Source organism: Agelaius tricolor, unplaced genomic scaffold (genome assembly GCF_023055355.1).
Source record: "Agelaius tricolor isolate 1412-34295 unplaced genomic scaffold, bAgeTri1.0.p SCAF_4, whole genome shotgun sequence".
In the NCBI taxonomy this organism is placed as follows: domain Eukaryota; kingdom Metazoa; phylum Chordata; class Aves; order Passeriformes; family Icteridae; genus Agelaius; species Agelaius tricolor.
In genome coordinates, this window is record NW_027269264.1 from 5,245,750 (window position 1) to 5,257,980 (window position 12,231).

The following is a 12,231-nucleotide window of genomic DNA, read 5'->3' on the forward strand; positions in this document are numbered from 1 at the left end:
ATAAATATTGTTCCTAATGATGTTCAATCAGTCAAGTAATCAACTCCTGTAGAAGTTTTGGGGATCAAAAAGTAGGTTGAACAATTCCAAATTAAAAGCTGTAAACACTTTTGAATAGGAGCAAATAAAAATATAACTATATAAACTATAATAAACAGTAGCAGTTGTAAACTGCAGTAGGTAGATCCAGCCTGCAGTAGGGAGATCCCTTACTTGTAAGAGAGGGAGGTATAAAATGTCCTTTTACTAGCAGTATTTAACTAATGACCTCATCAAATTTGTGGCAAAGGAATCAAAGTACTGAGGTGTCAGGGATTAACGGCAGTGGCATAACTAATTTTCCCCTGGATTTAAATACCAGGGAAAATACCTCCAAGCACAGGTGTACAAATAAACAGAGAAATATAGCTGCTGGAAATTAGTTTCTGTCAGATCCTGTGACTATCAGAATAAGACAAAAAATTCTTGAAAACTTACCTCAGCTGCATTTCAGAACCCATAATTGTGATTCTTACATTTTATTCTTGAGAGACGTTCTATTCCTTTTGGCAGTGCTTCCAACAGCTGCCAAAAGAACATGAGTTCTGCCTTTGAAATAAATGACAGGGTATTTCACACTACTTCTAACTCTCTGTAACCTACAGCAGTTTTGATGGTGCTGTATGAGACTTCTGAGATGTACTGAAAAATGTGCTACTTGTCCATCTAATCCTTGGAGAACACCAACCAAGAGCTGACATTGAACAAAGGCAAATTTTGTTAAGAAATAAGACTCATTCTTAATTGTGGATTTGAAAAAGTTACCTAGGGAAGCAATGTACTTGTTCATTACCTGCATTTCGCCCAGGAAGAGTGGACGGGGCTGCTGAGATCAGCACAAGGGTTGTGTTTAAGAGATTTGGGATAGTCTTAGGTTCTCTCAGACCTTAAAAATCTTGAAATCATTGCAGTTTTATCTCTCTTTCTCTCACACACATACCAACAATAATTTACAAAATACTGTTAAAGCAGGGCCTGCTTTCTGCATGCCAGAAGAAGTTCTGGAGTGATGGCTAAAAATGTACCTATTCAGTACATTGATTTGTGTTTCATTCCAGTTTGCTAGATTCCAGCACCATTTAAAACTGGGAAAGTATTGCATACTGCAGTGAAGTCAGAAATTCATTCAGGCTCTCAAGCTATATTGACTTTATTAATGGCACTTCTTTTTGTCATGCCTGTACTTTCATGTACAGGTCAGGGAGAGGGAAGAGAAAAAATCCCTTAATGTAACTGTCTGTAAGGGGAACTGCAAGCTGCCAATGTTGTGAGCACCTTTGAGCCTCAGAGCTACAGCAGGCCACACCACCAATCTGCTTACTTCCAGATCCATAATCATAAGGCAGACCTGAAGAGCTGAATCTTTTTTTCTCTTTAAGAAAGAATAGATGGATTTTCTTCAAATACGCTTCTATGGTGTATAGTGAATTCTGTCGCCAGAATTCATGACTAATAACAGCTGTTATAACTAATAACAGATTAATTACAACTAAGAACAGACTAATAACAGATTTCATTAACAGCTGAAGTGGAAGGAAGACGGCTGGCGTGGTATCTACTTGTTCTGGTGCCAGTATATGGATTAGATAGACTGAGGAGCGTGAGGACAGTCTGTTGTTTTAGCACGGTCTGTTTTGTCCCATTTACTATTTCTGGGTGTCATTCTGAGCGCTAATGGTTACGGCAGCCCTAAATGTTCCTGCAGAGTGCACTAGCTTTCAAGAAACAGCACTATCAACGGGCAGGCTGTCTGTAAGCAATCTCCAGCAACAATCTTCTGTGTGCTTGAAATAGCTGTGTGTCTTGTTTTGCTTTTCAGTAGAGCTTTTGGATGTATTTTTTCAAACCAACGTGTGAGTAACGGAGGCAGCGGCAGGGCGCGCTCCCCGGCAGAGGGAGAGAGATGCTTTCCGCCCGGCAGCAATAGCCAATTCTCCTATTTCCCCCGCCGGGATACCGGAGCGCCAGACGCCCGCCGGCCCGACCTTCCCCGCTTCGCCCCGGCTCCGGCGGAGCAGCAGCAGCGGGCGGTGCGAGGAGCCTCTGCAGCAGCCGCCTCTGGCTGCCCCCGCCCGCCGGGGTCGGTGGCCGCGCTCACGGGGACGGGGACGGGCAGCTGTCCGCGGGCCCGCCCGCCGGGGCGGTGGTGAGCTCCCGCCGTGCCTCCCGGCGCATAAAGGCAGGCGGCGGGGGCCGGCCCGGGGCAGCGGCTGGCGGCGGCACGGCAGCGACCGGCGATGATGGAGCAGCCGGTGCAGACGGAGACCTGGAAGGCGCGGAGCCTGGAGGAGCTGATCCGTATCCTCCATCAGATATTCGCCGAGGATAAAGTCAGCGTGGACGAGGTCCAGGCGCTGATGGAGTCGTACGAGAGCAACCCCGAGGAGTGGCTGCAGTACGCCAAGTTCGACCAGTACAGGTAGAGAACACCCCGGAGCAGGGAGCCCCCGGCCGCGCAAGCGGCGGCGAGGCAGAGCCGCGGACGGGGATGGGATCAGCAGGGAGGCCGGGCGAGCCCCTCCCGCCCCCGCCGCCACCCGGCCGACAGCTCCACCGGCGACGCCGAGGGGCCGCAGGGCAGAGGCCGCGGGGCGGGGGTCGCGGCGGGGCCGGGGGCGGGGAGCGGGCGGAGCGGCCGCGGCCAATGGCGGCCCCGGGGCTCGGGCGGGCGGCGGCCCCGCAGCCGCCCCCGCGCGCTCCCGCTCCGGGCAGGGGGCCGCGATGGCCCAGAGAGAGACTGCGGCGTGCCGCAGACCCCGAAATAAGCGATAAACCACAAAGTTGGGAGAAGGAGCCCGGGAGAAGCCCGCGGGGGGCGCGCAGAGGGACCTGCACTCAAGGCGTGCTCGGGGTCTGTGGCCGAGCCGGTGCCTGTCTGCGTGCCCTGCCGTGTCGGCGGGCCGGGAGCTGCCCCGGGCTCCGGCGCAGTGCAGATCGAGGCTTTCTGCTGCTCACCGGCTGGAAGGAAAATACCTGTTGGGGTTCTAACTCCTCTTGCTCTGCTAGCGACTGATTTATCTCTGCCGCTGTTGGCTTCGCTGTCTTAAATTTCAAGATAAATACATTTTTATTCGAGTGTTTTCTTTAAAAAAACAAACAAACATGGAAACAAAACCCCACTCAAACACCTCAAACTCCAAAACTTCTTTTTAACTGTGGCATTGTGACAGCATCATTCTAGCTGAATGATTCTAACATCATTCTATAGACTTTTTTAGCCTCCTTTCACCTCTCTGTGACTATCTTCCATTTGGAACAAATCTTGACATTTGTAACAGAACATAGGAAACTAAGAATCAGGAAAATAAAGTGTTAACATTGGTTGTGGCAACCTTTTATTTATATATTTATTTATTATTTGTTATTTATTAATTTATTTTTGTCCAGCCAGACCTGTGCAGAAATAACAGCACTTGAGAAGTTTTGTCAAATGCCAGCATTGATTGTTTTCTGACATCATAGGAGAAATATGTCTACGTAATATATTTACACATTGTGGATGCAGTGAGAGGCAGTGTATAGATATAGATGTTTCCTTTGAAAGTAGTTCTCTATGAGCATCCTTTCTTGAGTAAAATAGAGTGGACTTATGGGGATACTAATTTGAAAGTATTCAATTGACATCAGTGCACTTTCTGTGTGCCCTTGCTTGCATTTTTCAGGTGAGACTGAGGCATACCATGGTAGGCATAAATATTTTCTTTACTTGGCAAAGTGCAAATACTCATGGTTACTGCTAAAATTAAATCTGAAGGTCTCCCACTGAGCTACTTGTACCATAGCATCAGACCCAGATCAGAAGGGTCACGCTATGGGAAGCTAGAGCAAAATCCAAATCCCTTCTCTAGTGAACTTTTCAATTGAACAAGGTGATCAGTTATTCAGGGGAAACTTAAAGGAGAGTAAAAGGAAACAAACATAAGATGTTATTTGAAAAGAAATTTTGCTCTAATAAACTTTGTTTAGAAGTAGATCCTGGCAAAACGTCCCTCACAGGTGCTTTATCCACACAAAAATGCTACAGTACAAGACATGGAACTTTCAGGAACAGAGTGGGAGGACCATGTGCAGGAAGTCTGGCATCTTCGTTCTTTGTTATTTTGGCTTTGTACAAATGAGTTTTGTGTAAGAGAAGGAAAGCCAAGAATATCAGAAAAGGAGCTGCAGAAGAATGTAACTATGTATTTTTCTTGTTTCATTGCAGTCCTCTGTTTCTAATTATAAGCCAGCTGCTGAAGTGACTTCATTCAATAACCATTTTGATTTGATCCTGTCTACCACTCTAGTCTGACTCACAGTTCCCAAACTCCAATCATCTATGTAATTCAAAAGAAATAGTATTCAAAATACTAGATATTCCTTTTCCTTCCCAGAAAAATAACTCTTACCAAAAAATGCCAAACTTATAAATACAATTTCATTTTTTCTAAGTAAAACTTAGATTTCAAGAAAACAGAAGAAAAATAGTTTTTGTATGTCACAACCTTCTTTCATAAACATGTTTGTATAATTTTCTCTTTTATAGACATATTAGTACAGTTAAGAGCAAACACTTTGTATTTCAGGTACACAAGAAATCTTGTGGACAATGGAAATGGAAAGTTCAACTTGATGATCTTGTGCTGGGGTGAAGGTCATGGCAGGTTGGTATTTAAAAACTATGATTTTAGCAAACATATAAATTCCCCATATCTTTTGTGTCTTTGTCATATAAAATAGAGGAAAAATAAATAAGTCCTATGGGAGCTATCAGAAGGTGTCTGGAAAGTAAGCAGTGCAGAGCTCCTATTAGTATTGCAGTCCTGAATATCTGCTGTAACTTTTGCAAGTTTGTAGTCCATGACCATTTGTAAAGCACTCTTTCAAAAATGCTTTGTTTTTCTACAAAAGCTAAGCTTCTCTACTGTTTTTAATCCCAGAGATATGACCCTGTTCAACCTGTCCCATACCGCAGACCCATATAACACCCGACCTCAGAAGCAGGACTAGGTGCAGTTTAAATAGTCTTCACTCTTTCAGGGTGTTTAAATCTGCCTTTGTGGCAAGATGAGAAAAGTAGATTTGGATTAGGACTGCCGATAGGGAGGAGGGAGCCCCTTTCCAGAACTGTTTGGCTTTCTCTAGGTTCGGGCATCCCATCTCTTCCCTCAAAATGGATCATAATGCTGATATGGCTTCCCAAGTCATGTGCATAGACTGTTCACTAGGTTGTGTTGTCCTACACTATGTCAGGGCAGGATCTGTCTCTTGGAAGGTCTTTCACAAAGTGTGGGCTGAAGCAAAAAATGCAATAGCAAATATGCAGGTTTTGGACTGAATATTCTCAAATCTAAATAGAAAACCTAAGGAGATGTTGGAACAGGGTTTTTGTGTTTGTTGCAATTGATCATGTATGGCATTCTTTAGAGGATGCCATAATAGGAAACTCAGAGCAATACAGAAACTGAGCTCACCACCTCTACTCCTCCTAGGCTATTCCCACACAGCCTGTAATTTATGTTAAACTGTGTTCAAGTTGGATGGACATTTGTTACAGCTAGACTGAGACAAGCTGGTTTTGCTTCCTGCAAGACGAAGGTCAGATTTTCTCATGTTATTTGGAAGGACCATGACAAAGTGGCATTTGTGAAGTGTTCTGTGCCTGAAGCAAGCTCTGCTCTCTCAGCATCTCAGTTTGCAAGAAATCCTAATTTCTGCTGAATAGAAACAGTAATGTACAAGTACCAAGTTTTTGATTGCAACTTATTAGCGCTGTACTTCAGAGGGTCAAATTCCCTCCTTTGCCCCAATGAGAGGAGAGCTCTCCCTTTGTCCTAATCCTGTTTACTTCTATAATAGTTACTCCTGCACTTAAAGAAAAATAAACCAATACTAAACTAAATATCTAACCCCTATGTAATCTCTGAATGTGGAAAATAAAACATGCTTCAGAGCAAGAAGAGAGATCAAGAAAGCAAACAAATCCTACCAGATTCTGTTGAGTTTCAACATGAAAATGCCAGTGAAATTAACAGCTTAGTATAGCTGGTTGTATTTAGTACTCTCAGAGTGAGAAGTATGGCATTTCTTTTTCAACAATGCATGTGAATCCCAGCAGTAAAGGGGCTATAGAAATTAAGCAGCATTAGCTAATTTCTTCATATTTTGGAAGTGAGCATGGTGGATTTGAAGAGATCAGGTATACTTGCAAGTTTGTATCAGCCTTTTCCTGGGATCATGGTAGAAGCATTGGTTTGTTTCTTGGCCCAGAAGAGTTTTTGCATTCTGGAGAAATTTTCAGCCCTACTCCTTTCTCCAGACTTTCTTTGTGGTTCTCCATATTGAAGTCATAGGCTGACCAATATCTGACTTTTCTCCAAATCTTGCTGTATATGAACTTAGCTCAATATATTTCCATAGCAGCAGTGTAAGTAGACATTCCTTAAGACACGTCCCTTGTGGAATGGAATTTCATTCTAAGGTTTTGTCCTCATACAATATGCTATGTTGTCTGTCTTGCACTGAAATTAAATATGCATATCACACTGAGTTTGGTTATTCTTTTTACATATATAGCAGTATCCATGATCACACTGACTCACACTGCTTTATGAAGATCCTCCAGGGAAATCTAAAGGAGACTCTGTTTGAATGGCCTGAGAAAAAAGGAAATGGTGAAATGACTAAGAAATCAGAACGAGTTTTGAGGGAAAATCAATGTGCCTACATTAATGGTAAGATATTAAGCTTGTTTTGACAATTATCTGTCCATGAGTCTTATTCCTAACAGAAGAGTTCATCTGCTTTTTAGTCTCCTACATTTAACAGTATAATACCTATGGCTCTATGCACAGTTTAAGAATGTGACTCTTTAGACTCTGCAGAAGCCTGTATTTAGATTCAGTAAAATAAAGAACCGCATCAAAAATGTGCTTTTCACTCACTCTTAAAACATTGTAGCAATTGCTAGTAGCAATAATAATAATAATAATATACTGAGTATCTCCTCTAGTCCAAACAGCCTTTAGTATTCTGCCCCTGATGATTATGTGAAATTGCTTGTAAATATAAACTTGTATAGCATTTTTTAAGAAATAAGAGAAGCAAAGTTTAGGTAGCTTGATCACCTTGCTTTTTTTTTTTTGGTTCTCAAAGAAGTAATCCTTTTACTCAGTCATGGAAAATTTATGTTGAAAATGTAAAAACTGTCTATGAAATAAATTGACCAGCCAGGAACAGAAACCTGTGACAGTGCTACTTCTTGTCCAAATCAACAAAAGGCTGTAGTGCTGAAGTGCAGTGTGAGCAAAACTGAAATTCCCAATCTACAAAAAAAAAAAACCACACAATGTTGAGAATGACTAAGATTCCATCAGTAAGGCTCTTTAAGTACCTAAATCCACGGCATCAACCCATGTATCTGTAACTATTACCACCTCCTGCTTTGCTGGAGACCATTCTGGAGTTGCCATCTGGGTGTAATGTGTGCTGGTGCTATGAAAGACCCTGCACATTGTGCTGGACCACTTTGAGTTCAACAGAACAAAGGTGAAGCAGCAGACAAGCAGGTCATCTGCTTCATATGTCATGGGTAAAACACTGGAGAGCGCATCTAGAGGGGCTGACCTTGGGAACTTCCCAGCTAGAGGAAGACTCATGTTGGGTTAGGAACTTTGCCAGGGTGAGGGCACTGGGGAGAAAGACTGGTGTTCTGCAGCCCTCTGTTGAAGTTTTGCCGTGCTAAATGAAAACACTGAATTATAGGGCAGGAAATGGCTTGACACATCTGCTGATGCTCCTGTGCCAGGGACATGGGTTCTCCACCTCAGTCAGGTTTCCCTGCATATGCAGTCCTTTCCAATGCAAACAACTGCAGACTCTGTGCATCTTACCCAAAGCTTCCTCAGCTGTTTAAAACAAATTTGGTATCCAGTTCTCTGAGGCTGTTTGGATCTCTGCCATGTTTCATAACAGATGTTTTGGTTTAAAAGGAACACATTAAACAAGCAGAAGGAAAACACTGACAGTGTGTTGATTGCCATAATTACATTGATAGCAAGTGTCTTCATGATTCTACTGTGTGCTTCTTGGTTGCTCTTGTACGTAAGGGTCAGAAACCACTAAACCATGTTTATTTGAGTTCTCCGTTAGATGAGCAAAGATTTAGGACTTTCCCCCAGCTGCTACATCCTCTATTTAGACAAAGTATGTTAACAACACTTTGGGCTTCCAATCAGAGTTAAGAGTGTACTCATGACTCTCAGGGTACCATGGCTATGTTGCACAATACATGTCCAGGTATTATATAACAAATTCAAGTACAAAGGCCTGAGCTGTTTTTACAGCAGAATCATAAATTAAATAATTTATGTTTTTACAGCAGGGTCATAAATTAAATTCAAGGTCTCTCTTAAGTAACTCAAAACCTCCATTTTAGTGTAGAATGGACATGGTTTGTTTCACAGATGTGATTCTTCATACCTTACATTTTTCTGTAATAGCTTGATTATGCTTAGTATTCAGTCATGACTGGAAGTGTGTCAGTCACTATTGATTAGTCGCTTTATAGGAAAGTGAAAACAACGAAAAATGTGTTCTCCAAACCAATAAACTGGAAGGATTCATTAGGAAACAGATGCCTGCAGTAGAAGACACCATATGTCTGCCCATAAGTCCATGTCCCAAATGCATGTAGCTGACTTTCAATGTGACTGATATCCTTGTTACTTGTAAAGTACAAAAGCTTTTGCCTCCTTCCCGCTTCTGAAGCATGTATAGCAACAGGTCTCCTAGGAAAATAAATGAGCTTGAAGTCCTTTGGGAATGAGAGCTAGAAAAATATTTACCGTATGGTCTTCCTTAATTTTCTTGGGATTTCTGTTGGCCTTTATCCTGTGGCAGATAATCTAGAAATGACATGAACTGTGGAAGGCAATAACACGTTTTGAATTACCAGTGTATTTAGGAATCTGTGCTAGAGAACACCAGTCAAATTCCCTGTACTGAGTTACTTGTTGCCCATAGAAGTATGGCCATGCCTATTTGCTCATGAGTTACAGTTTAAAAAGTATTTTTTCTAGGCAATTGAGATCTCATTGGATCTTTCTGCTAACACACCTTCTTTTTGCCATTTTGTGCCTTTGCTGGTGTAGACTCCATTGGCCTGCACCGTGTGGAGAACATAAGCCACACAGAGCCTGCTGTCAGCCTGCATTTGTACAGCCCACCCTTCGACACCTGCAACACCTTTGATCAGAGGACTGGGCACAAGCACAAAGTCACAATGACCTTCTACAGCCAGTTTGGAGAAAGGACTGTCTGCGTAAGTACAAGATGAGGTGCTCCTCACCCAGCCCCGGGCTCTGAGCTCTGTAGGGATGGGCACAAGGGGCTGCTCTGCTGCCTGCACAGGCTGCAGTGACCCTGCCCTGGGACATGCAGAAGGGTCAGCACCTCTGTCCTTCCTGGGCCATCTCCTCTTGGATCAGATAAACCTTGTTTTCAAGTACTCTTTGATTGGTCAAGTTGCACTTCCCTTATGTGGAGTTCCCTATTTTGTTGCCTTCCTCTCCTTCTGAGCAGAGACGATTAGTGAGACATCTGCTACTAGTTAAGCATCTTCAGGCCGCAAATGATGGTAAATACAACCTAGCCCATGGAAAGTGTGAAGTAGCTACTTTGTTTTGGCCAGCATTAGTCAGGTATGACGTTTCCTGCCTAAACTGTCCTGCCAAAAGGGATCACATTTCAAGAGGTTTTAAACCTTGTAGCTTACTGTAAATACTTCTTTAATCAATTCAATTCTTCATAATCACAATATTCAGAGAGTAAGACATGCTCTGAGAGTAAGAGTTGGCCAGTTGTCTGTTGTCTGCATTCTTAGGCAATGGGTGATTTTATTTGGATAGGAAAGAAATCTTAAGACCATTTTTGGAGCAACCAAGCTGGAACACATGGGAGGGGTTAACAGGGTTTCAGCACTATTCCATGCATTGGGAAAAATAACTACTTACCTGTGGAGAAAGGACTGATTCTGGATGTTCAGCCACAGATGTTCAAACACTATTTAGTTTTGTTTGATACTGAACACTTTCATTTTCCTTGAAGCCAGAAATTCAGTGCTCAGGAGTTTCCTAGAGCAAGTCCTTAGTCAGATCAATTTAAAGTTTTTTATAGTTGTAAAGTACCATGTAAATTATTTTTCTGAAGCCTGCCACATTACCAAACAGCTGAAACTGAAATTTTAGCCTTGCCAAGTTTGAAAAGTTCTTGAGAAATAAATTTGAATTTATAGTTCAGATTTTAAAGGGTAATTAGCATGGAAGAATTCTGAACAAAATTAATGCAAGGATTCAGTGTTTGTTTTCTTTCTTTTTCTTTTAAGTCTTTATTGAATATTTAGTACATAAGATAGTACGTGAGACTAGGTATTTTGGCTTGGAGTGTTTCCCTACTCTGATCTGTAACCATCTGGCAGTGTTTTCACCATTTATGGGGCAGTGGATCTGGCTTACAGGAAAGAGCTAAATCTTAATTGTCAGGTCTCTTTCATGAATTCCTCTAAATGGAATTCCGTTAAACAAGAAGGTGGTAGCAAGTCTGGACCATTCAGCTGCCTAAAATGACTTCATGCTACAAAAACCTTCTGGTCTCAGTGACTTGGTTTCTGGTAAACAGACTGGAAAAGCAAACTTTCTTCTGCTTACCAGATCACCGAAGGACCCAGGGAAGCAGAGATCTATAAATTATAAATACCAAGAGAGTAATGTAAAGTAATTTGTTTGTCTTTTATGAGTGAGAAGATTGGCTGAACAAAAGCACATTCAGTTCTTCCTCTTTGTCTTAATTATTTTAGAAAAAATTTAAATTTTAGATAAAATTTAAATTTATAGATAAAAGACACATGTCAATCCCTTGTGATTTCTGGCCTCTGGCCATGATGAAGTCTTGATTAACTAACTCTCCAGGAAACACACAATAAGTTATATAAGCTTAATAAAAAAAAACAGTATGTGTGTCAAAGGACTTGCCCATTGGAATAACTGCATAGTTTAAGTACAAAACATGAGAATACTGATAGGAAAGTCCACTGACAGAAAAGTGATTTTGTGTTGGGTGTCACAGCACACCAGTTTCTTCTGCCAGGAATTTTGCAGGGGGAGGCAGTATCTGTTTGCAGCCTGTCTTCCAAGCTGGACATTCAAGCAGTTTCTGTCAAAATGAAGTAGAGCAGGCTATCGGGGAGACAAGATAGTCTGAAGTAGGAAGCAGTCCTCAGCAGTCCCTTCTGCCATGAGCTTACTCATGGTCACCCAGAGCCAATAGACAGGATGACTTTTTCAGGCACATAGTGCCTTCTACAAAACTCTGTCAAGGAGCACTGAAAACATACTCTCCAGGTATTTTTAGGAGCTACTCTGAGAACAAAGGTACACAACGAGACCATGAAATAGGCAGTGACAGTTTCTTTCCTTAAAGCAACAACTTCTCCTCTTTCCTTTTAGGCTACAGGAGTGCCGCAGGAGAACAACTGAGAAGCATCAGCACGCATTTGCGTAAGACCTGCTGAATGTTTAACCAGGGACAGAAGACTTGCATGGCTAAGGCTGACAGCCAGATCCATTTCATTACTTGTACATCGGAGTACTCTAGGGCAGCCTCCAGACCACACACAGTTTCCTCGAGCAAATGCCAATTATGGGACACTAAGCTAACTAGTGCCATAACCTGCTTCAGAGGTTAGATGCCTTTTCTTAGGCTCCTGTTAGAATTAAATAGCTGGTTGTCTAATTATAGCGCCTTTTAAGCTCCACCTTGGATGTCACACTGAGAATATCAGAAATAGGGTTTTTAAACATCATCTGATTCTTCTCAATAAACCTATGGGGATGTATGCTCTCAATGTAATTAGTAACTATATAAACTTCTAAGCTTCCAGTCACTTGTACTTATGGGTAGTACAGTAGATACAACTAACAGCAGTGCCTTTTTTTTTTTAATTAAGTCTTTTAGGTTTTAATGCTTTAGGCCATCTTGATAGTTTTGTGCATTTTTTTACCTTTTTTTTTACAATTTAATTTGTCAGATCGTGTTTTAAATAGGAACAGAGAAATGCTTCATGCATGATGATTTTCAAAACTGATCCCACAGAGATTTGACGTTTAAGAAGACTAATCATACTTAATTCAGCTAATGTCCAGTTTCCAAAGCATT

General features: G+C 42.0%; 1 protein-coding gene across 1 annotated transcript; it reads left to right on the top strand.

Moving 5' to 3' along the window:
* Positions 1 to 209: 209 nt before the first annotated feature.
* Positions 210 to 11,920, top strand: CDO1 (cysteine dioxygenase type 1). The gene is made up of 5 exons (XM_071424429.1): positions 210 to 2,458; positions 4,605 to 4,682; positions 6,595 to 6,752; positions 9,171 to 9,340; positions 11,523 to 11,920. The coding sequence occupies exons 1-5, from the start codon at positions 2,277 to 2,279 to the stop codon at positions 11,550 to 11,552; spliced, it is 618 nt and encodes a 205-aa protein (XP_071280530.1). The 5' UTR covers positions 210 to 2,276; the 3' UTR covers positions 11,553 to 11,920.
* The last annotated feature ends 311 nt before the right edge of the window (positions 11,921 to 12,231 follow it).